Here is a 26,185-nt window from a genome sequence, read left to right on the forward strand (position 1 = left end):
GTTTCTGTTTGCTGAAGAAGTGTGTGTGTGTTGACGTGTGTTTCAGATTCCTGAAGTGTGTGTGTTGACCTGTTTCAGATTCCTTAAGTGTGTGTGTTGATCTGTGTTTCAGATTCCTGAAGTGTGTGTGTTGACATGTGTTTCAGATTCCTGAAGTGTGTGTGTTGACCTGTTTCAGATTCCAGAAGTGTGTGTGTTGACGTGTGTTTCAGATTCCTGAAGTGTGTGTGTTTACATGTTGACGTGTTTCGGATTCCTGAAGTGTGTGTGATGATATGTGTTTCAGATTCCTGAAGTGTGTGTGTTGATGTGTGTTTCAGATTCATGAAGTGTGTGTGTTGATAGGTGTTTCAGATTCATGAAGTGTGTGTGTTGATATGTTTTTCAGATTCATGAAGTGTGTGTGTTGATATGTGTTTCAGATTCCTGAAGTGTGTGTGTTGACGTGTGTTTCAGATTCATGAAGTGTGTGTGTTGATAGGTGTTTCAGATTCATGAAGTGTGTGTGTTGACGTGTGTTTCAGATTCATGAAGTGTGTGTGTTGACGTGTGTTTCAGATTCATGAAGTGTGTGTGTTGATATATTGACGTGTGTTTCAGATTCATGAAGTGTGTGTGTTGATAGGTGTTTCAGATTCCTGAAGTGTGTGTGTTGACATGTGTTTCAGATCCCTGAAGTGTGTGTGTTGACGTGTGTTTCAAATCCCTGAAGTGTGTGTGTTCACATGTGTTTCAGATCCCTGAAGTGTGTGTGTTGACGTGTGTTTCAGATCCCTGAAGTGTGTGTTGACGTGTGTTTCAGATCCCAGGGTCGCTGGCTGCCTGTGACGGACGCCTGAAGCCTGACGACCGGGTGCTGGAGATCAACAACACGGACGTCATGTATGGCTCGCAGGACCAGGCTGCTCACATCATACAGGTACACTGTGCACTGGGATAACAGTGCATGTATCATACAGGTACAATCTGCACTGGGATAACAGTGCATGTATCATACAGGTACAATCTGCACTGTCGTAACAGTGCATGTATCATACAGGTACACTGTGCACTGGGATAACAGTGTATCATGTATTGTACAGGTACAGTCTGCACTGGGATAACAGTGCATGTATCATACAGGTACAATCTGAACTGGGATAACAGTGCATGGATCATACAGGTACACTGTGTGCAGTGATAACAGTGCATGTATCATACAGGTACACTGTGCACTGGGATAACAGTGCATGTATCATACAGGTACACTGTGTACAGTGATAACAGTGCATGTGTCATACAGGTACACTGTGCACTGGGATAACAGTGCATGTATCATACAGGTACATTGTGTACAGAGATAACAGTGCATGTATCATACAGGTACACTGTTTACTGGGATAACAGTGCATGTATCATACAGGTACATTGTGTACAGAGATAACTGCATGGATCATACAGGTACACTGTGTACTGGGATAACAGTGCATGTATCATACAGGTACACTGTGTGCAGTGATAACAGTGCATGTATCATACAGGTACACTGTGTACTGGGATAACAGTGCATGTATCATACAGGTACACTGTGTACTGGGATAACAGTGCATGTATCATACAGGTACACTGTGTACTGGGATAACAGTGCATGTATCATACATGTACACTGTGTACTGGGATAACAGTGCATGTATCATACAGGTACACTGTGTATTGGGATAACTGCATGTATCATACAGGTACACTGTGTACTGGGATAACAGTGCATGTATCATACAGGTACACTGTGTACTGGGATAACAGTGCATGTATCATACAGGTACACTGTGTACTGGGATAACAGTGCATGTATCATACAGGTACACTGTTTACTGGGATAACAGTGCATGTATCATACAGGTACACTGTGTACTGGGATAACCTCTTTGTTATTTCAAGATTCTTATTCTGTCACACTGGAAATAACAAAAACATTACATGGTATGCAACAGACACTTGGCTACAGTATTTTCCTGTCTTGGTGACCAGACACTGCCATAGTGTGCAGAATCACAAATAAACAAATCTAGTTTTAAACACACACACACACACACACACACACACACACACACACATATACACACACACACACACACACACACACATGTATAGGTTTTGTCCAGCCCCTGACCTCCACACCTCTTTGTCACATGTCACTGTCCTCTTCCTGAATAAAGCATGCTTTGTCCAGCCCTTCACCTCCACACCTCTTTGTCACATGTCACTGTCCTCTTCCTGAATAAAGCATGCTTTGTCCAGCCCTTCACCTCCACACCTCTTTGTCACATGTCACTGTCCTCTTCCTGAATAAAGCATGCTTTGTCCAGCCCTTCACCTCCACACCTCTTTGTCACATGTCACTGTCCTCTTCCTGAATAAAGCATGCTTTGTCCAGTCCTTCACCTCCACACCTCTTTGTCACATGTCACTGTCCTCTTCCTGAATAAAGCATGCTTTGTCCAGTCCTTCACCTCCACACCTCTTTGTCACATGTCACTGTCCTCTTCCTGAATAAAGCATGCTTTACCTCCACTCTTGGTTTCAGACGTCGACAGACAGAGTTCAGTTTGTGGTGTCGCGCACCAGTCGACCCCAGACTCCAGACCTGATTCGCTCCACCTCTGTGGAGCTGGCCCGGCACGGTGCCCTGCCCCTGGACTGTGACCCCCCGGTGTGTCCACTGCTCAACGTGTGTAAGGAGCGCCTGGTGTCCCTCAACAAGGTGCTGGCCATCGCCTTTCTGTCTCTTTCCCTTTCTTCTTGGTTCCTTGTCACAGTTCACCCTCTGTCTCTTTCCCTTTCTTCTTGGTTCCTTGTCACAGTTCACCCTCTGTCTCTTTCCCTTTCTTCTTGGTTCCTTGTCACAGTTCACCCTCTGTCTCTTTCCCTTTCTTGGTTCCTTGTCACAGTTCACTCTCTGTCTCTTTCCCTTTCTTGGTTCCTTGTCACAGTTCACTCTCTGTCTCTTTCCCTTTCTTCGTGGTTCCTTGTCACAGTTCACTCTCTGTCTCTTTCCCTTTCTTCGTGGTTCTTTGTCACAGTTCACCCTCTGTCTCTTTCCCTTTCTTGGTTCCTTGTCACAGTTCACTCTCTGTCTCTTTCCCTTTCTTCGTGGTTCCTTGTCACAGTTCACTCTCTGTCTCTTTCCCTTTCTTGGTTCTTTGTCACAGTTCACCCTCTGTCTCTTTCCCTTTCTTCGTGGTTCCTTGTCACAGTTCACTCTCTGTCTCTTTCCCTTTCTTCTTGGTTCCTTGTCACAGTTCACCCTCTGTCTCTTTCCCTTTCTTCGTGGTTCCTTGTCACAGTTCACCCTCTGTCTCTTTCCCTTTCTTGGTTCTTTGTCACAGTTCACCCTCTGTCTCTTTCCCTTTCTTCGTGGTTCCTTGTCACAGTTCACCCTCTGTCTCTTTCCCTTTCTTGGTTCCTTGTCACAGTTCACTCTCTGTCTCTTTCCCTTTCTTCGTGGTTCCTTGTCACAGTTCACTCTCTGTCTCTTTCCCTTTCTTGGTTCCTTGTCACAGTTCACCCTCTGTCTCTTTCCCTTTCTTCGTGGTTCCTTGTCACAGTTCACCCTCTGTCTCTTTCCCTTTCTTCGTGGTTCCTTGTCACAGTTCACTCTCTGTCTCTTTCCCTTGGTTCCTTGTCACAGTTCACCCTCTGTCTCTTTCCCTTTCTTGGTTCCTTGTCACAGTTCACTCTCTGTCTCTTTCCCTTGGTTCCTTGTCACAGTTCTCCCTCTGTCTCTTTCCCTTTCTTCGTGGTTCCTTGTCACAGTTCACTCTCTGTCTCTTTCCCTTGGTTCCTTGTCACAGTTCACCCTCTGTCTCTTTCCCTTTCTTGGTTCCTTGTCACAGTTCACTCTCTGTCTCTTTCCCTTGGTTCCTTGTCACAGTTCACCCTCTGTCTCTTTCCCTTTCTTGGTTCCTTGTCACAGTTCACTCTCTGTCTCTTTCCCTTGGTTCCTTGTCACAGTTCTCCCTCTGTCTCTTTCCCTTTCTTCGTGGTTCCTTGTCACAGTTCACTCTCTGTCTCTTTCCCTTTCTTCGTGGTTCCTTGTCACAGTTCACTCTCTGTCTCTTTCCCTTTCTTCGTGGTTCCTTGTCACAGTTCACCCTCTGTCTCTTTCCCTTTCTTCTTGGTTCCTTGTCACAGTTCACTCTCTGTCTCTTTCCCTTTCTTCTTGGTTCCTTGTCACAGTTCACTCTCTGTCTCTTTCCCTTTCTTCTTGGTTCCTTGTCACAGTTCACTCTCTGTCTCTTTCCCTTTCTTCTTGGTTCCTTGTCACAGTTCACTCTCTGTCTCTTTCCCTTTCTTCTTGGTTCCTTGTCACAGTTCACCCTCTGTCTCTTTCCCTTTCTTCTTGGTTCTTTGTCACAGTTCACTCTCTGTCTCTTTCCCTTGGTTCCTTGTCACAGTTCACCCTCTGTCTCTTTCCCTTTCTTCGTGGTTCCTTGTCACAGTTCACCCTCTGTCTCTTTCCCTTTCTTCTTGGTTCCTTGTCACAGTTCACCCTCTGTCTCTTTCCCTTTCTTCTTGGTTCCTTGTCACAGTTCACCCTCTGTCTCTTTCCCTTTCTTCTTGGTTCCTTGTCACAGTTCACTCTCTGTCTCTTTCCCTTTCTTGGTTCTTTGTCACAGTTCACTCTCTGTCTCTTTCCCTTTCTTGGTTCCTTGTCACAGTTCACTCTCTGTCTCTTTCCCTTTCTTGGTTCTTTGTCACAGTTCTCCCTCTGTCTCTTTCCCTTTCTTCGTGGTTCCTTGTCACAGTTCACTCTCTGTCTCTTTCCCTTTCTTGGTTCCTTGTCACAGTTCACTCTCTGTCTCTTTCCCTTTCTTGGTTCTTTGTCACAGTTCACCCTCTGTCTCTTTCCCTTTCTTCGTGGTTCCTTGTCACAGTTCACTCTCTGTCTCTTTCCCTTTCTTGGTTCCTTGTCACAGTTCACTCTCTGTCTCTTTCCCTTTCTTCGTGGTTCCTTGTCACAGTTCACTCTCTGTCTCTTTCCCTTTCTTGGTTCCTTGTCACAGTTCACTCTCTGTCTCTTTCCCTTTCTTGGTTCCTTGTCACAGTTCACCCTCTGTCTCTTTCCCTTTCTTCTTGGTTCCTTGTCACAGTTCACTCTCTGTCTCTTTCCCTTTCTTCGTGGTTCTTTGTCACAGTTCACCCTCTGTCTCTTTCCCTTTCGTGGTTCCTTGTCACAGTTCACCCTCTGTCTCTTTCCCTTTCGTGGTTCTTTGTCACAGTTCTCCCTCTGTCTCTTTCCCTTTCTTCGTGGTTCCTTGTCACAGTTCACTCTCTGTCTCTTTCCCTTGGTTCCTTGTCACAGTTCACTCTCTGTCTCTTTCCCTTTCTTTGTGGTTCCTTGTCACAGTTCACTCTCTGTCTCTTTCCCTTTCTTCGTGGTTCCTTGTCACAGTTCACTCTCTGTCTCTTTCCCTTTCTTCGTGGTTCCTTGTCACAGTTCACTCTCTGTCTCTTTCCCTTGGTTCCTTGTCACAGTTCACCCTCTGTCTCTTTCCCTTTCTTCGTGGTTCCTTGTCACAGTTCACCCTCTGTCTCTTTCCCTTTCTTCGTGGTTCCTTGTCACAGTTCACCCTCTGTCTCTTTCCCTTTCGTGGTTCCTTGTCACAGTTCACTCTCTGTCTCTTTCCCTTTCTTCGTGGTTCCTTGTCACAGTTCACCCTCTGTCTCTTTCCCTTTCTTCGTGGTTCCTTGTCACAGTTCACTCTCTGTCTCTTTCCCTTTCTTCGTGGTTCTTTGTCACAGTTCACCCTCTGTCTCTTTCCCTTGGTTCCTTGTCACAGTTCACCCTCTGTCTCTTTCCCTTTCGTGGTTCCTTGTCACAGTTCACCCTCTGTCTCTTTCCCTTTCTTCGTGGTTCCTTGTCACAGTTCACCCTCTGTCTCTTTCCCTTTCTTCGTGGTTCCTTGTCACAGTTCACTCTCTGTCTCTTTCCCTTTCTTGGTTCCTTGTCACAGTTCACCCTCTGTCTCTTTCCCTTTCTTGGTTCCTTGTCACAGTTCACTCTCTGTCTCTTTCCCTTTCTTGGTTCCTTGTCACAGTTCACCCTCTGTCTCTTTCCCTTTCTTGGTTCCTTGTCACAGTTCACTCTCTGTCTCTTTCCCTTTCTTCGTGGTTCCTTGTCACAGTTCACCCTCTGTCTCTTTCCCTTTCTTCTTGGTTCCTTGTCACAGTTCACTCTCTGTCTCTTTCCCTTTCTTCGTGGTTCCTTGTCACAGTTCACTCTCTGTCTCTTTCCCTTTCTTCGTGGTTCCTTGTCACAGTTCTCTCTCTGTCTCTTTCCCTTTCTTGGTTCCTTGTCACAGTTCTCCCTCTGTCTCTTTCCCTTTCTTGGTTCCTTGTCACAGTTCACTCTCTGTCTCTTTCCCTTTCTTCGTGGTTCCTTGTCACAGTTCACTCTCTGTCTCTTTCCCTTTCTTCGTGGTTCCTTGTCACAGTTCTCTCTCTGTCTCTTTCCCTTTCTTGGTTCCTTGTCACAGTTCACTCTCTGTCTCTTTCCCTTTCTTCGTGGTTCCTTGTCACAGTTCACTCTCTGTCTCTTTCCCTTTCTTCGTGGTTCCTTGTCACAGTTCTCTCTCTGTCTCTTTCCCTTTCTTGGTTCCTTGTCACAGTTCTCTCTCTGTCTCTTTTCCTTGGTTCCTTGTCACAGTTCACTCTCTGTCTCTTTCCCTTTCTTCTTGGTTCCTTGTCACAGTTCACTCTCTGGCTCTTTCCCTTTCTTGGTTCCTTGTCACAGTTCACTCTCTGTGACAATGTGGGATGATATGTCGTCACCCAGCTGTTTTGTTTAACCCTCTTATCCCCATGTCGCCCAGCACTAATCACCCAGGATATCCCATGCCAAGGGGAATAACTCAGGCCATTTTCCATAGTAGGTGATTATAAAAATTGATTGAAAATATAACAACTTGCTTTTGTTGCACATATTTATTTTTCCTGCATTCTACAGACAATGGAGTTGCAACAGAATTTTTTTTCCCAGGCTCATGTTGCTTTGTACTTACACACACACACACACACACACACACACACACACACACACACACCACACACACACACATGTCAATTTGATGGTCAACTTTGAAACATTTTTTTTTAATTACAGTTTTTAAAATTTTTTTAGTAAGTTTGTCTGGTCTGCAGTGTCTTCTAACACATCTTTTAAAAATTCTTTTTCTTACTCAACTTAGATTGCAACAATGAACATGCTGATTTTTATATTCTTTTCATTTTGAGGGATGATGTGTTTTCATAAGATGGTGGGGAGAAAAACAACAGCAAACAAACAAAAACAAACAACAAACTTACCTCACATGTAATTATTCCATAATAAAAAGAAAAATACAAACAATTGAGCTAGCACAATCAGGAAGATCATGCAGAATGCCAGTAAATATCAGTGAAATCAAGACTGACTCACTGACGTTATTGATTTCAGATGTCCGGCGTTTGATTCATGATTTCGAAGGTCCAGCGATCGATTCACATTCAAGTTCTCATTCACTCTCATTGTCGGCAGAACTCGGTCAGTCAGTACCTAGGTCACTCAGTATGATCGATTTTGACAAGATTCTCACGCAAAAGTCATTAAAGCGGTTCAAAATCATCTTCAGAATCGTCGTTCAGATTACGCAAAAGCTCTCAGCAGTCATCAAACTCGTCTTGCAACTTCAAAAATTCACAACTTTGTCGAAACTCAAGCAAATTGGACTCCGAAAAGTGCAAAATGCAAGACAGGAAGTGCCATAAATGAGGCTGTGAATCTTGTGAGAGTCACGTTTATGTAAACAAACATGGCTACACCCATGGTAAGCGTGTGTTTAGCTAGCAGTACCGTGCACTTTTGTGTGTGACACAGTAAGCCGCTACCAGGCGTGTTTGTGGAATAAGTGTTAATGCAGTGTTGTCAGTAACAATGTGTTAGTATGTCAGTATAGGCTGTGGGACCTTTAACCTTTAACCAGAATATAGCTTTCAGAAAAAAAAAGAGCAGTGGGAATGTTCACTAAAAGTGTTCCAGGGTGTGTGGGACATGTCAGAAAACCTGGGCGTCAGTATAACTAACAGTACCATGGTGTGCAGGACATGTCAGAAAGCCAGGGCATCAGTATAACTAACAGTGACATGTCAGAAAGCCAGGGCATCAGTATAACTAACAGTACCATGGTGTCCAGGACATGTCAGAAAGCCAGGACATCAGTATAACTAACAGTGACATGTCAGAAAGCCAGGACATCAGTATAACTAACAGTGACATGTCGGAAAGCCAGGGCATCAGTATAACTAACAGTACCATGGTGTGCAGGACATGTCAGAAAGCCAGGACATCAGTATAACTAACAGTGACATGTCAGAAAGCCAGGGCATCAGTATAACTAACAGTGACATGTCAGAAAGCCAGGGCATCAGTATAACTTACAGTGACATGTCAGAAAGCCTGGGCATCAGTATAACTAACAGTACCATGGTGTGCAGGACATGTCAGAAAGCCAGGGCATCAGTATAACTAACAGTGACATGTCAGAAAGCCAGGGCATCAGTATAACTAACAGTGACATGTCAGAAAGCCAGGGCATCAGTATAACTAACAGTGACATGTCAGAAAGCCTGGGCGTCAGTATAACTAACAGTACCATGGTGTGCAGGACATGTCAGAAAGCCAGGGCATCAGTATAACTAACAGTGACATGTCAGAAAGCCATGGCATCAGTATAACTAACAGTACCATGGTGTGTAGGACATGTGAGAAAGCCAGGGCATCAGTATAACTAACAGTACCATGGTGTGTAGGACGTGTCAGAAAGCCAGGGCATCAGTATAACAAACAGTACCATGGTGTGCAGGACGTGTCAGAAAGCCAGGGCATCAGTATAACTAACAGTGACATGTCAGAAAGCCAGGGCATCAGTATAACTAACAGTACCATGGTGTGCAGGACATATCAGAAAGCCAGGGCATCAGTATAACTAACAGTGACATGTCAGAAAGCCAGGGCATCAGTATAACTAACAGTGACATGTCAGAAAGCCAGGGCATCAGTATAACTAACAGTGACATGTCAGGAAGCCTGGGCATCAGTATAACTAACAGTACCATGGTGTCCAGGACGTGTCAGAAAGCCAGGGCATCAGTATAACTAACAGTGACATGTCAGAAAGCCAGGGCATCAGTATAACTAACAGTGACATGTTAGGAAGCCAGGGCATCAGTATAACTAACAGTACCATGGTGTGCAGGACGTGTCAGAAAGCCAGGGTATCAGTATAACTAACAGTGACATGTCAGAAAGCCAGGGCATCAGTATAACTAACAGTGACATGTCAGGAAGCCAGGGCATCAGTATAACTGACAGTGACATGTCAGGAAGCCAGGGCATCAGTATAACTAACAGTACCATGGTGTGCAGGACGTGTCAGAAAGCCAGGGCATCAGTATAACTAACAGTGACATGTCAGAAAGCCAGGGCATCAGTATAACTAACAGTACCATGGTGTGCAGGACATGTCAGAAAGCCAGGACATCAGTATAACTAACAGTACCATGGTGTGTAGGACGTGTCAGAAAGCCAGGGCATCAGTATAACTAACAGTACCATGGTGTGTAGGATGTGTCAGAAAGCCAGGGCATCAGTATAACTAACAGTACCATGGTGTGTAGGATGTGTCAGAAAGCCAGGGCATCAGTATAACTAACAGTACCATGGTGTGCAGGACATGTCAGAAAGCCAGGGTATCAGTATAACTAACAGTGACATGTCAGAAAGCCAGGGCATCAGTATAACTAACAGTACCATGGTGTGCAGGACGTGTCAGAAAGCCAGGGCATCAGTATAACTAACAGTACCATGGTGTGCAGGACATGTCAGGAAGCCAGGGCATCAGTATAACTAACTGTGACATGGTGTGCAGGACATGTCAGAAAGCCAGGGCATCAGTATAACTAACAGTGACATGTCAGAAAGCCAGGACATCAGTATAACTAACAGTGACATGTCAGAAAGCCAGGGCATCAGTATAACTAACAGTGACATATCAGAAAGCCAGGGCATCAGTATAACTAACAGTACCATGGTGTGTAGAACGTGTCAGAAAGCCAGGGCATCAGTATAACTAAGAGTGACATGTCAGAAAGCCAGGGGATCAGTATAACTTACAGTGACATGTCAGAAAGCCAGGGCATCAGTATAACTAACAGTACCATGATGTGCAGGATGTGTCAGAAAGCCAGGGCATCAGTATAACTAACAGTACCATGGTGTGCAGGATGTGTCAGAGAGCCTGGGCATCAGTATAACTAACAGTGACATGTCAGAAACCCAGGGCATCAGTATAACTAACAGTGACATGTCAGAAAGCCAGGGCATCAGTATAACTAACAGTGACATGTCAGAAAGCCAGGGCATCAGTTTTACTAACTGTGACATGGTGTGCAGGATGTGTCAGAAAGCCTGGGCATCAGTATAACTTACAGTGACATGTCAGAAAGCCATGGCATCAGTATAACTAACTGTGACATGGTGTGCAGGACGTGTCAGAAAGCCAGGGCATCAGTATAACTAACAGTATCATGGTGTGCAGGACGTGTCAGAAAGCCAGGGCATCAGTATAGCTAACTGTGACATGGTGTGCAGGACGTGTCAGAAAGCCAGGGCATCAGTATAACTAACAGTGACATGTCAGAAAGCCAGGGCATCAGTATAACTAACAGTACCATGGTGTGCAGGACGTGTCAGAAAGCCTGGGCATCAGTATAACTAACAGTGACATGGTGTGCAGGACGTGTCAGAAAGCCTGGGCATCAGTATAACTAACTGTGACATGGTGTGCAGGACGTGTCAGAAAGCCAGGGCATCAGTATAACTAACAGTACCATGGTGTGCAGGACGTGTCAGAAAGCCAGGGCATCAGTATAACTAACAGTGACATGTCAGAAACCCAGGGCATCAGTATAACTAACAGTGACATGTCAGAAAGCCAGGGCATCAGTATAACTAACAGTGACATGTCAGAAAGCCAGGGCATCAGTTTTACTGTGACATGGTGTGCAGGATGTGTCAGAAAGCCAGGGCATCAGTATAACTGACAGTGACATGTCAGAAAGCCAGGGCATCAGTATAACTAACAGTACCATGGTGTGCAGGACGTGTCAGAAAGCCTGGGCATCAGTATAGCTGGGGGGGTGATGAGTCAGAGGGGGGACACCCCGGTGTTCGTCACCAACATCAACCCAGGCGGCTGCATCGGCAGGTGTCGACAGGTCAAGGTCAGTGCTGTCACCTCCACGTTCTGTTTGATCTGTACATCATTTCCTGTCAGATCAGTATAGCTGTATTCTCTTGTATTGCCTCCATGTGTGTGTGGGTGCTCTGTTTCGCCAAGTGTGGCCCTTGTTTGTTCTGGTTTTATTTCAGTTATTTGTCTTAATGTGTCTTTCATTCTGTGATATTATGATGTATTTACTTTTTTATTTCATTTGCTTATTTTATGTTATGTTGATGTTTTATTTTACGTTATGTTGATGTTTTACACAAATCTAAGCGTTGCTCTCAAGACGATGACGATGATGATGACAGAAAGGGGAGATGATGCTATCCATCAACAACGGCAACCTGCTGGGCCTGACCCATGATGATGACGATGATGATGATGATGAAGATGATGGTGATGATGACAGAAAGGGGACGTGCTGCTGTCCATCAACACCACCAACCTGCTGGGCCTGACCCATGATGATGATGATGATGATGATAATGATGACGATGATGATGATGAAGATGATGGTGATGATGACAGAAAGGGGACGTGCTGCTGTCCATCAACACCACCAACCTGCTGGGCCTGACCCATGATGATGATGATGATGATGATGATGACAGAAAGGGGATGTGCTGCTGTCCATCAACACCACCAACCTGCTGGGCCTGACCCATGATGATGATGATGATGACGATGACGACAACGACGATCATGATGACGATGATGACGATGATGATGATGATGATGACAGAAAGGGGATGTGCTGCTGTCCATCAACAACACCAACCTGCTGGGCCTGACCCATGATGATGATGATGACAGTGATGATGATGACGATGATGATGATGATGACAGTGATGATGATGATGATGATGATGACAGAAAGGGGACGTGCTGCTGTCCATCAACAACACCAACCTGCTGGGCCTGACCCATGATGATGATGATGACAGTGATGATGATGACGATGACAGTGATGATGATGACGATGATGATGATGATGACAGAAAGGGGACGTGCTGCAGTCCATCAACAACACCAACCTGCTGGGCCTGAGCCATGATGATGATGATGATGATGATAATGATGACGATGATGATGATGACGTTGATGATAATGATGACGATGATGATGACGATGATGATGATGACAGAAAGGGGATGTGCTGCTGTCCATCAACACCACCAACCTGCTGGGCCTGACCCATGATGATGATGATGATGATGACGATGATGACAGTGATGATGATGACGATGATGATGATGATGATGACAGAAAGGGGACGTGCTGCTGTCCATCAACAACACCAACCTGCTGGGCCTGACCCATGCGGAAGCTGTGCGACAGATCAAGCTGCAGTCCAACGTGCGCAGTCTGACGCTGAAGGTGGTGGAGGGGGCGGAGACACTGGACGGCGCCGGAAACTTCTCCCCCTCCTGGATGTACTGGCTGCAGATGCCTCGGTGGGTCCCTCACGCTGCTGACGTCGTGTTTTCTGCTGTTCTCTTGTTTGTGTCTGTTACCATTATTATGATTATGATTATTGAGGTTATTATGGTTGTTATGATGATGGTGATGATTTTTTTTTTTTTTTTTTTTTTTGTTATTTTGATTATGCGTATTTTATTATTTAGATGTTATTATTTTTATTTGTAATATTTTGTTTGATTTTATTTTGATTTTCTAAAAAAAAAAAAAAAAAAAAAAATTATGATAATTATGCTGATAATAATTATTGTTATTATGATTGACAACTCACTTGTTTAAACAGTCTGAGTATATGTAATAAACCAGTGTTCGGTTGTCTGCTTGTTGTGTGTGTGTGTGTGTGCGTACATGTCTGTGTGGCCATGGTAAACTTTAACATTGTCATTTTGTCTAGTAATAATTTGTCTGCCAACACCAAATTTAGATTGAAAATAGTTGGGAAAAATCTTCACAGTCATGCCAATAGTAAGTTGGAAGTCTTTCGGATTCAGCTGTATTTCCAGGTGATGTTTGGTGTATTTTGTTGAGGATTCAGCTGTATTTCCAGATGATGTTTGGTGTATTTCGTTGCGGATTCAGATCCAGAAAATGTTTGGGTTTGAAGACAGCATGACCTCTTTTTTTCTTGTTTGCATTGAAAAGAGAAGGAATACGAATTCCGGACAGAACACATACACTGACACTAACTACATCATCGACATGTTTACTACATATTTCAAAGTGGATACTGAATTAACTGGACTGTACATATAAGGGACATTGATTGGGCTGTGTTGTAGTTTCTGTAACTGAGCCTATCAAACCTGAATCTCTGCAGGTCTGGAGAAAACAGATGCATGTTGCAGTCTGCTTGAGGCGATGGCAGCGTTTCTTTTACTGCAAACTTAAAAGAATTTCCTTAATGCCCAATATATACCAAAAGAATATCATTATCATTTTACTTTGGTATATGTTGGGCTGAGTCATGGCATGATTCATTAAGTCGGAACATTCATGTGTACACTTGAGCAAAATAAGTTCAGTAAGCGAAAGGCATTCTATATCTTCATTGTTTTTGTTCTTGTTGTTTTTGTTTTGTTTTTTGAATATTTCAAGCTTTACATTATACTTTTTTGTCTGTTTTATAAAAAAAAAAATTTCAAGGTAAAAAGAAAATGTGAGCATTGTTGTTGTTTTTTTTTATATAAGGTATTTGCCTTGTTTTAGGGTGTGTCATTGTTCATGGTTACTTCCCTTTAACCATTGCAGTGATGTGTGTGTGTGTGTGTTTGCAGGGTGCGTCATTGTTCATGGTTACTTCCCTTTAACCATTGCAGTGATGTGTGTGTGTGTGCAGGGTGTGTCATTGTTCATGGTTACTTCCCTTTAACCATTGCAGTGATGTGTGTGTGTGTGTGTGTGCATGGTGCGTCATTGTTCATGGTTACTTCCCTTTAACCATTGCAGTGATATGTGTGTGTGTGCAGGGTGTGTCATTGTTCATGGTTACTTCCCTTTAACCATTACAGTGATGTGTGTGTGTGTGTGCATGGTGCGTCATTGTTCATGGTTACTTCCCTTTAACCATTGCAGTGATGTGTGTGTGTGTGTGCAGGGTGTGTCATTGTTCATGGTTACTTCCCTTTAACCATTACAGTGATGTGTGTGTGTGTGTGCATGGTGCGTCATTGTTCATGGTTACTTCCCTTTAACCATTACAGTGATGTGTGTGTGTGTGTGCATGGTGCGTCATTGTTCATGGTTACTTCCCTTTAACCATTACAGTGATGTGTGTGTGTGTGTGCATGGTGCGTCATTGTTCATGGTTACTTCCCTTTAACCATTGCAGTGATGTGTGTGTGTGTGTGCAGGGTGTGCCATTGTTCATGGTTACTTCCCTTTAACCATTGCAGTGATGTGTGTGTGTGTGTGCAGGGTGTGCCATTCCTTCAAAACCATCACCTTGCTACGCAGTCCAAGCGGCAGTCTAGGATTCTCTATAGCAGGGGGCTGGGACTGTAGTCATGGCAACCTGCCCATCTTCATCAAGTCCATAGTGCCAGACACGCCTGCTGCCAAGGATGGACGGCTCAAGTAGGTCACGCTGTCTGTCTGTCTGTCTGTGGTGGTGGGGGGATGTTGGTGTGGTGTGGGTGAGTTGGTGGTGTGGTGTGGTGTGGTGCTGTGCTGTGCTGTGGGGTGGTGTGGTGGTGGTGTGCTGTGCAGTGCTGTGCGGTGCTGTTGGTGGTGTGGTGTGGTGCTGTGCTGTGCTGTGGGGTGGTGTGGTGTTGGTGGTGTGGTGTGGTGTGGTGTTGTGCTGTGCTGTGGGGTGGTGTGTTGGTGGTGTGCTGTGCAGTGCTGTGCTGTGCTGTGGGTGTGGTGTTGGTGTGGTTGTGTGGTGCTGTGGTCTGTTGGTGTGGGGTGGTGTGTTGTGGTGTGGTGTGTGGGTGTGGTGGTGTGGGTGCTGTGTGTGGTGTGGTGTGTGGTGTGTGTGGTGGTTGTGTGTGGTTGGTGTGGGTGTGGTGTGGTGTGGCTGTGCTGTTGTGTGTGGTGTTGGTGTTGTGGGTGGTGGTTGGTGTGGTGTGTGTTGTGTTGGTGGCTGTGTGTGGTGTGGTGTGGTGCTGTGGTGTGGTGTGGTGTGGTGTTGGTGGTGTGGTGTTGGTGTGGTGTTGGTGTGGTGCTGTGCTGTGGTGTGGTGTGGTGCTGTGGTGTGGTGTGGCGCTGTGCTGTGGTGGTGTGGTGTGGGTGACTTGGTGGTGTGATGTGGTGTTGTGTTGGTGATGTGGTGTGGGTGAGTTGGTGATGTGTTGTGGTGTGTGTTGGTGGTGTGGTGTGGTATTGTGTTGGTGGTGTGGTGTTGGGGTGGGGTGGGGTGGGGTGTGGTGTGGTATGGTGTTGGTGGTGTGGTGTGTTGGTGGTGTGGTGTGGTGTGATGTTTGTGGTGTGGTGTTGGGGTGGGGGGTGGTGTGGGTGTGTGGTGTGGTGTGGTATGGTGTTGGTGGTGTGGTGTGATGTGGGTGTGGTGTGTTGGTGGTGTGGGTGTGGTGTGGTGTTGGTGTGATGTGGTGTGGTGTGGTGTGGGTGTGTTGTTGGTGTGGTGTGTTGGTGGTGTGGGTGTGTTGATGGTGTGCCAAAAATCACTTCTTTTTTTTTTTTTTTTTTTTTACAAATCAACAACAGAGTCCAGACCAAAAGAATCACACTCTCCTTTCTTACAGATTGAAAACATTTGAGCCAAAATTGAAAATATCACATTCTTTTTTTCTTTTACAAACATCCTGCTGCTGATGTGATGTGTGACCAGGTGTGGGGACTGCTGATGATGATGTGGTGATGATGATGTGTGACCAAGGGACTGCTGATGATGATGTGGTGATGATGATGTGACCAGGTGTGGGGACTGCTGATGATGATGTGATGATGATGATGTGTGACAAGGTGTGGGGACTGCTGATGATGATGTGGTGATGTGTGCCAGGTGTGGGGACTGCTGATGATGATGTGGTGATGTGTGACCAGGTGTGGGGACTGCTGATGATGATGTGGTGATGTGTGCCAGGTGTGGGGACTGCTGATGATGATGTGGTGATGATGATGTGTGACAAGGTGTGGGGACTGCTGATGATGATGTGGTGATGATGTTATGATGTGTGACCAGGTGTGGGGACTGATGATGATGATGTGGTGATGATGTGATGATGTGTGACCAGGTGTGGGGACTGCTGATGATGATGTGGTGATGATGTTATGATGTGTGACCAGGTGTGGGGACTGATGATGATGATGTGGTGATGATGTGATGATGTGTGACCAGGTGTGGGGACTGCTGATGATGATGTGGTGATGTGTGACCAGGTGTGGGGACTGCTGATGATGATGTGGTGATGTGTGACCAGGTGTGGGGACTGCTGATGATGATGTGGTGATGTGTGCCAGGTGTGGGGACTGCTGATGATGATGTGGTGATGATGATGTGTGACAAGGTGTGGGGACTGCTGATGATGATGTGATGATGATGATGTGTGACAAGGTGTGGGGACTGCTGATGATGATGTGGTGATGTGTGCCAGGTGTGGGGACTGCTGATGATGATGTGGTGATGTGTGACCAGGTGTGGGGACTGCTGATGATGATGTGATGATGTTATGATGTGTGACCAGGTGTGGGGACTGCTGATGATGATGTGGTGATGATGTTATGATGTGTGACCAGGTGTGGGGACTGCTGATGATGATGTGGTGATGATGTGATGATGTGTGACCAGGTGTGGGGACTGCTGATGATGATGTTATGATGTGTGACCAGGTGTGGGGACTGCTGATGATGATGTGGTGATGATGTTATGATGTGTGCCAGGTGTGGGGACTGCTGATGATGATGTTATGATGTGTGCCAGGTGTGGGGACCTGCTGATCAGTGTCAACGAACACGGCCTGGAGAAGGTGACCCACCTGACAGCAGTGGAAATCCTGAAGCAGGTGGACGGTGCCGTCATGCTGACTGTCGTCTCCTGGCCCGGCACCGTCGTATGACCCCGGCTGACCGCTCTGATGACCTCTCTCTAATCTGAGGGCATTCTCTTTGACCTCTCTCTCACCTGAGGGGACTCATCTAGCAACCTGATGCCCCTGGCAACGTCGTCTGAGCCTGGCTAACCTCTGATGTGGGGGCTGCCACAGTGATGTGGCGGCAGACCATGAGGGATGTTGTGACTGCTCCACACCATGAGGGATGTTGTTGTGACTGCTCCACACCATGAGGGATGTTGTGACTGCTCCACACCATGAGGGATGATGTGACTGCTCCACACCATGAGGGATGTTGTGACTGCTCCACACCATGAGGGATGTTGTGACTGCTCCACACCATGAGGGATGTTGTGACTGCTCCACACCATGAGGGATGATGTTGTGACTGCTCCACACCATGAGGGATGTTGTGACTGCTCCACACCATGAGGGATGATGTTGTGACTGCTCCACACCATGAGGGATGATGATGTGACTGCTCCACACCATGAGGGATGATGTTGTGACTGCTCCACACCATGAGGGATGTTGTGACTGCTCCACACCATGAGGGATGTTGTGACTGCTCCACACCATGAAGGATGTTGTGACTGCTCCACACCATGAGGGATGTTGTGACTGCTCCACACCATGAGGGATGATGATGTGACTGCTCCACACCATGAGGGATGATGTTGTGACTGCTCCACACCATGAGGGATGATGTTGTGACTGCTCCACACCATGAGGGATGATGTTGTGACTGCTCCACACCATGAGGGATGATGTTGTGACTGCTCCACACCATGAGGGATGATGTTGTGACTGTTCCATGCCCTCCCCACAGACAGGCTTTGGCACCAGACCTGCAGGCAGCCTCTGTGTGGGTCAGGCCTGCATTGTATGTTCCAACAGGCGTCCTCATACAGCCTTTTTTCACCCTGCTTTCCATTCAAGTGTTGGCTGATGTCCTGTCAGTGGCAGTCAGTCTGCAGAAAGGCATAAGTTCTGTAGTCTTTCCTCCCTGTGGTTTAGAGTCAGAAAACATAACCTGACTTTTGCTTCAGTCCTGGCAGTTGTTTCCCCAAGAAAAGATAGAAATGGCCACCAGATATGACCTTTTGCAAAACCAGTCAAAACAATGATGAAGAAATAGTGAAGTGAAGGAGTCCCTGTCCAGAACAAGGGATGTAACCCAGTCAAAAGAAATGACAGTGAAGTAAAGGAGTTCCTGTCCATTATAAGGTGTGTCACTGCTGACAGGACAGTGCCTCACACAACAAGGGCAGTCAGTCACACTGCTGTCATCGTCATTGTTGTCGTCATCGTCATTTTCATCTGGAAGCACCGTGCGTCACTGCTGGACATGTCTCACAGCATCTTGCAGGCAGCAGCCCCTTCCTAACAGCACATCCTGACTGGCACTTCTAGGGGGACTCTGGCACTTCTGGGGGCACTCTGGTGCATTCAGCTGCAGACACATTTCTTGCAGCCCCCAGATTCCATTGCATGAACAGTGACTTAGTCACCAATACTCATTGTCCGTCATGAACTCTTCACAGAGAGGGAGAGACAGTGGTTTGTGGGGGAAGGCAGTATTTTCTCTCTCTCTGCCAAGTAGATGTTGATGCTGACCTTGACTGTGTTGATGATTTGTGGGTCTGTCCTGACCAACCAGCCCTGGATAATATGTAGGTGTGTGTGTGTGTGTGTGTGCGTCCCTGAGTTCTCTGGACCGGAGTGTGTACATGTGTGTGTTCAGCAAAGTGTAGTAAGCCTGCATGCCTGTGCTTGTCCACACTGGTGTGTGTTGTCAGTGTCACCAGCAGGTAGAGAGGGTGGTTTTGGTGCCAGTCGTGCATTGGTCTGATCAATGACAACCAACAAGCAGTGTGGTATTCAAAAGACGGATCCTAAATCCTCCTCACCCATAAAGACTCCTGACCCGTGAACAGGGATTGACATTTTGTTCAGAGTTGTTCTGGGAAAAGAGGGCTGGCTCAGCAGTCTGTTTACAGTGTGCATGTCAGTGGGTGTCAGTAGAATGGACTGTGGTCAGTGTTTACAGTGTGCGTGTCAGTGGGTGTCAGTAGAATGGACTGTGGTCAGTGTTTACAGTGTGCGTGTCAGTGGGTGTCAGTAGAATGGATTGTGGTCAGTGTTTACAGTGTGCATGTCAGTGGGTGTCAGTAGAATGGACTGTGGTCAGTGTTTACAGTGTGCATGTCAGTGGGTGTCAGTAGAATGGATTGTGGTCAGTGTTTACAGTGTGCATGTCAGTGGGTGTCAATAGAATGGACTGTGGTCAGTGTTTACAGTGTGCGTGTCAGTGGGTGTCAGTAGAATGGATTGTGGTCAGTGTTTACAGTGTGCATGTCAGTGGGTGTCAGTAGAATGGATTGTGGTCAGTGTTTACAGTGTGCATGTCAGTGGGTGTCAGTAGAATGGATTGTGGTCAGTGTTTACAGTGTGCATGTCAGTGGGTGTCAGTAGAATGGATTGTGGTCAGTGTTTACAGTGTGCGTGTCAGTGGATGTCAGTAGAATGGACTGTGGTCAGTGTTTACAGTGTGCATGTCAGTGGGTGTCAGTAGAATGGATTGTGGTCAGTGTTTACAGTGTGCATGTCAATGGATGTTAATAGAATGGACTGTGGTCAGTGTTTACAGTATGTATGTCATTAGAATAGACTGGTCAGTGTTGACAGCAGAATGGACAGTACGGTTATCAGCCACATATTGAGGTACCTCAACAATAACTGCCTTCCACTGACCATGTGGGGATCAGTCAAACTCGGTGACCGTGTTCACGTTTGGATTTGTTGTTTGTGTCATGTTCATGTTGATTTCGGGGGAGGGGCGTTTGATTCACACTGAACTTTGAAAACCATCAGCATTTGTAGCAGCAGACATTTTGTTACAAAGTGCTGGTGCCATGCCATGGTAGTGTGGTGTGAATGGGTTGTAATGAACTAGTGTTTCAAACTGCCTCATCTGATCTGAACCGTATGACATTTCTTTGAATGAATGAATGAATGAATGAACAGGTCACCCACATGAGAGACAAGTTTTCATGACGCACGTCTGACCAGCAGAAAGTAAATAATTAATAACTGATATTTTTGTGCTCCATGACACTGAAGTGTTTACTTCATGAGGGGAGGGGAGGGGGGAGTAAAGAACAAGATGCATAGTCTGGTCACAGACTGTCTCACTGTGTATGGTATGGTTGTGAAAAACGTTGCATTCAGATATTTCACAGCAGTACTTTTGTTAGTGATGGGCTGTGGGCACAGTGAAAGCTGGAGGGTTCAAATCCAGCAAGGTGTTTGTGGAGGGTGATGTACTTGTGAATCCACAGGTGCCAGTTGCATTGCTTGGATCTAACTTTTTGACAGTTACTCGTGACTAAATGCCTACGTTGACCGAACTACGCCATTGGTCAGTTCCATACTGCACACAGTAAGTCGCGGTTTACGACCAAACAAGGCTCTTCCGTCTGAACAATGCAACTGGCTCCCGTTCTCTTGCTGTCACTCTGACCTCAGCCATGTGTCCACCATTTCCCTCTGTGTACTGTAGACTGACTGACTGCAGACAGTAATGTGTCCACCATTTCCCTCTGTCTACTGTACACTGACTGACTGACTGCAGACAGTAATGTGTCCACCATTTCCCTCTGTGTACTGTACACTGACTGACTGCAGACAGTAATGTGTCCACCATTTCCCTCTGTGTACTGTACACTGACTGACTGCAGACAGTAATGTGTCCACCATTTCCCTCTGTGTACTGTACACTGACTGACTGCAGACAGTAATGTGTCCACCATTTCCCTCTGTCTACTGTACACTGACTGACTGACTGCAGACAGTAATGTGTCCACCATTTCCCTCTGTGTACTGTACACTGACTGACTGCAGACAGTAATGTGTCCACCATTTCCCTCTGTGTACTGTACACTGACTGACTGACTGCAGACAGTAATGTGTCCACCATTTCCCTCTGTGTACTGTACACTGACTGACTGCAGACAGTAATGTGTCCACCATTTCCCTCTGTGTACTGTAGACTGACTGACTGCAGACAGTAATGTGTCCACCATTTCCCTCTGTGTACTGTAGACTGACTGACTGACTGCAGACAGTAATGTGTCCACCATTTCCCTCTGTGTACTGTACACTGACTGACTGCAGACAGTAATGTGTCCACCATTTCCCTCTGTGTACTGTAGACTGACTGACTGCAGACAGTAATGTGTCCACCATTTCCCTCTGTGTACTGTACACTGACTGACTGACTGCAGACAGTAATGTGTCCACCATTTCCCTCTGTGTACTGTACACTGACTGACTGCAGACAGTAATGTGTCCACCATTTCCCTCTGTGTACTGTAGACTGACTGACTGCAGACAGTAATGTGTCCACCATTTCCCTCTGTGTACTGTACACTGACTGACTGCAGACAGTAATGTGTCCACCATTTCCCTCTGTGTACTGTACACTGACTGACTACAGACAGTAATGTGTCCACCATTTCCCTCTGTGTACTGTACACTGACTGACTGACTGCAGACAGTAATGTGTCCACCATTTCCCTCTGTGTACTGTACACTGACTGACTGCAGACAGTAATGTGTCCACCATTTCCCTCTGTGTACTGTACACTGACTGACTGCAGACAGTAATGTGTCCACCATTTCCCTCTGTGTACTGTAGACTGACTGACTGCAGACAGTAATGTGTCCACCATTTCCCTCTGTGTACTGTACACTGACTGACTGCAGACAGTAATGTGTCCACCATTTCCCTCTGTGTACTGTACACTGACTGACTGACTGCAGACAGTAATGTGTCCACCATTTCCCTCTGTGTACTGTACACTGACTGACTGCAGACAGTAATGTGTCCACCATTTCCCTCTGTGTACTGTACACTGACTGACTGACTGCAGACAGTAATGTGTCCACCATTTCCCTCTGTGTACTGTACACTGACTGACTGACTGCAGACAGTAATGTGTCCACCATTTCCCTCTGTGTACTGTACACTGACTGACTGCAGACAGTAATGTGTCCACCATTTCCCTCTGTGTACTGTAGACTGACTGACTGACTGCGGACAGTAATGTGTCCACCATTTCCCTCTGTGTACTGTAGACTGACTGACTGACTGCAGACAGTAATGTGTCCACCATTTCCCTCTGTGTACTGTACACTGACTGCAGACAGTAATGTGTCCACCATTTCCCTCTGTGTACTGTAGACTGACTGACTGCAGACAGTAATGTGTCCACCATTTCCCTCTGTGTACTGTACACTGACTGACTGACTGCAGACAGTAATGTGTCCACCATTTCCCTCTGTGTACTGTAGACTGACTGACTGCAGACAGTAATGTGTCCACCATTTCCCTCTGTGTACTGTAGACTGACTGACTGCAGACAGTAATGTGTCCACCATTTCCCTCTGTGTACTGTACACTGACTGACTGCAGACAGTAATGTGTCCACCATTTCCCTCTGTGTACTGTACACTGACTGACTGACTGCAGACAGTAATGTGTCCACCATTTCCCTCTGTGTACTGTAGACTGACTGACTGCAGACAGTAATGTGTCCACCATTTCCCTCTGTGTACTGTAGACTGACTGACTGCAGACAGTAATGTGTCCACCATTTCCCTCTGTGTACTGTAGACTGACTGACTGCAGACAGTAATGTGTCCACCATTTCCCTCTGTGTACTGTACACTGACTGACTGACTGCAGACAGTAATGTGTCCACCATTTCCCTCTGTGTACTGTAGACTGACTGACTGCAGACAGTAATGTGTCCACCATTTCCCTCTGTGTACTGTACACTGACTGACTGCAGACAGTAATGTGTCCACCATTTCCCTCTGTGTACTGTACACTGACTGACTGCAGACAGTAATGTGTCCACCATTTCCCTCTGTGTACTGTACACTGACTGACTGCAGACAGTAATGTGTCCACCATTTCCCTCTGTGTACTGTACACTGACTGACTGCAGACAGTAATGTGTCCACCATTTCCCTCTGTGTACTGTAGACTGACTGACTGCAGACAGTAATGTGTCCACCATTTCCCTCTGTGTACTGTAGACTGACTGACTGCAGACAGTAATGTGTCCACCATTTCCCTCTGTGTACTGTACACTGACTGACTGACTGCAGACAGTAATGTGTCCACCATTTCCCTCTGTGTACTGTACACTGACTGACTGACTGCAGACAGTAATGTGTCCACCATTTCCCTCTGTGTACTGTAGACTGACTGACTGCAGACAGTAATGTGTCCACCATTTCCCTCTGTGTACTGTACACTGACTGACTGACTGCAGACAGTAATGTGTCCACCATTTCCCTCTGTGTACTGTACACTGACTGACTGCAGACAGTAATGTGTCCACCATTTCCCTCTGTGTACTGTACACTGACTGACTGACTGCAGACAGTAATGTGTCCACCATTTCCCTCTGTGTACTGTACACTGACTGACTGCAGACAGTAATGTGTCCACCATTTCCCTCTGTGTACTGTAGACTGACTGACTGCAGACAGTAATGTGTCCACCATTTCCCTCTGTGTACTGTACACTGACTGACTGCAGACAGTAATGTGTCCACCATTTCCCTCTGTGTACTGTACACTGACTGACTGCAGACAGTAATGTGTCCACCATTTCCCTCTGTGTACTGTACACTGACTGACTGCAGACAGTAATGTGTCCACCATTTCCCTCTGTGTACTGTACACTGACTGACTGACTGCAGACAGTAATGTGTCCACCATTTCCCTCTGTGTACTGTAGACTGACTGACTGCAGACAGTAATGTGTCCACCATTTCCCTCTGTGTACTGTACACTGACTGACTGCAGACAGTAATGTGTCCACCATTTCCCTCTGTGTACTGTACACTGACTGACTGCAGACAGTAATGTGTCCACCATTTCCCTCTGTGTACTGTAGACTGACTGACTGACTGCAGACAGTAATGTGTCCACCATTTCCCTCTGTGTACTGTACACTGACTGACTGCAGACAGTAATGTGTCCACCATTTCCCTCTGCGTACTGTACACTGACTGACTGCAGACAAAACATGTAATACACGTGTGATCTGTAGTCTGTCTGTGTTTGACAAAAAGCAGGGTTGATGAAATAATAGTTTTTGTTCAAGACTGCATAGTTTTCCAAATGATTTTCCTTGTTTGACATGGTTACCAAGGCTGATACTTGGTGCTTTTATCACAAAGTGGGATTGCCTCAAAAGATGAGTTGACAGTTTTTTGTTTTATGGTGTGGTTTTTTTATAGTTACAAGAACACATTTTTCAGGGTGGTTGTGTTTTATCTTAAAAAATTGTTGTTGTTTTTTAACAGTCATGTATTCAAAGAAAGCGTGTGGTTCAAATACTGGCTGCTGTATGGATCAAAATATGCAATCTTTAGGAACATTTTTTATGTGTAATAATTCAGACGATCATTGCTGTATTGAACACAGTGTGCTGTACACTGACTGACTGCAGACAGTAATGTGTCTGTTCAAAAATTTGCTGATTTCTTCCTACGTGGCTGGAGAGCAAGTGGCTTTGCTCTGCAAGCCTTCCAGGCTGTGGTCAGTCTGGTCACTCTCTGCAAGCCTTCCAGGCTGTGGTCAGTCTGGTCACTCTCTGCAAGCCTTCCAGGCTGTGGTCAGTCTGGTCACTCTCTGCAAGCCTTCCAGGCTGTGGTCAGTCTGGTCACTCTCTGTGGTCAGCCTGGTCACTCTCTGTGGTCAGCCTGGTCACTCTCTGCAAGCCTTCCAGGCTGTGGTCAGTCTGGTCACTCTCTGCAAGCCTTCCAGGCTGTGGTCAGTCTGGTCACTCTCTGCAAGCCTTCCAGGCTGTGGTCAGTCTGGTCACTCTCTGCAAGCCTTCCAGGCTGTGGTCAGCCTGGTCACTCTCTGTGGTCAGCCTGGTCACTCTCTGTGGTCAGCCTGGTCACTCTCTGCAAGCCTTCCAGGCTGTGGTCAGTCTGGTCACTCTCTGCAAGCCTTCCAGGCTGTGGTCAGCCTGGTCACTCTCTGTGGTCAGCCTGGTCACTCTCTGTGGTCAGCCTGGTCACTCTCTGCAAGCCTTCCAGGCTGTGGTCAGCCTGGTCACTCTCTGTGGTCAGCCTGGTCACTCTCAGCTTGCCTCCTCCTCTCTGTCGCGCCTCCCCCCCCCTCCTCACCTTCCCCCCAAAAAAAAGAGGATGGTGATATTTCAGTATGTCTGCCCCCACCTTACCAACTTCACCATGTTCCAAAAGAGGACAGTGATTATCAATATGTCTGCCCCCACCTTACCACCTGCACCGTGATCCAAAAGAGGACGGTGGCTGTCAATACATCTGAAGGTCCACAAGTGGAGGAGATGTGTCCTGAACTGTAGCAGGAAGAATCTTACCAGTGTAGAGTGACCGATGCCTGTTTTTCTGCAGTTGAGGACGTGGTGTGTTTGAAGTATTGCCTCTGTCGAACAGCAACAACATGATGAGGCAGTGAATGTGCGGCCATGGTGAGGCTGTGTGAGTGTGGCTGTGATGAGACGGAATATGGCGGTGATGAGGCAGTGATGAGGCTGTGTATGTGTGGCCATGATGAGGCAGTGAGTGTGGCTGTAATGAGGCTGTGAGTGTTGATGTGATGAGGCGTGGAGTGTGTGGTGATGAGGCAGTGAGTCAGTGGTGGTGATGAGGCAGTGAGTGTGTGATTGTGATGAGGCAGTGATGAGGCAGTGAGTGAGAGGTAGTGATGAGGCAGTGAGTGTGTGGCGGTGATGAGGCAGTGTGTGGTGATGAGGCAGTGAGTGTGTGGCGGTGATGAGGCAGTGTGTGGTGATGAGGCAGTGAGTGAGTGGCGGTGATGAGGCAGTGT

General features: G+C 46.5%; 1 protein-coding gene across 1 annotated transcript in view; it reads left to right on the forward strand.

Moving 5' to 3' along the window:
• The window catches only part of LOC143287025 (ligand of Numb protein X 2-like), a 73,977-nt gene extending 56,131 nt beyond the window's left edge, over positions 1–17,846 (forward strand). The window contains exons 10-15 of the mRNA XM_076595037.1: positions 803–919; positions 2,564–2,740; positions 11,176–11,298; positions 12,567–12,754; positions 14,694–14,852; positions 17,155–17,846. Coding sequence (XP_076451152.1) covers positions 803–919; positions 2,564–2,740; positions 11,176–11,298; positions 12,567–12,754; positions 14,694–14,852; positions 17,155–17,290 — 900 coding nt within the window. The 3' untranslated portion in view covers positions 17,291–17,846. The remainder of the gene's footprint in view (positions 1–802; positions 920–2,563; positions 2,741–11,175; positions 11,299–12,566; positions 12,755–14,693; positions 14,853–17,154) is intronic.
• Positions 17,847–26,185: the final 8,339 nt, after the last annotated feature.

Source organism: Babylonia areolata, chromosome 10 (genome assembly GCF_041734735.1).
Source record: "Babylonia areolata isolate BAREFJ2019XMU chromosome 10, ASM4173473v1, whole genome shotgun sequence".
NCBI lineage: Eukaryota > Metazoa > Mollusca > Gastropoda > Neogastropoda > Buccinidae > Babylonia > Babylonia areolata.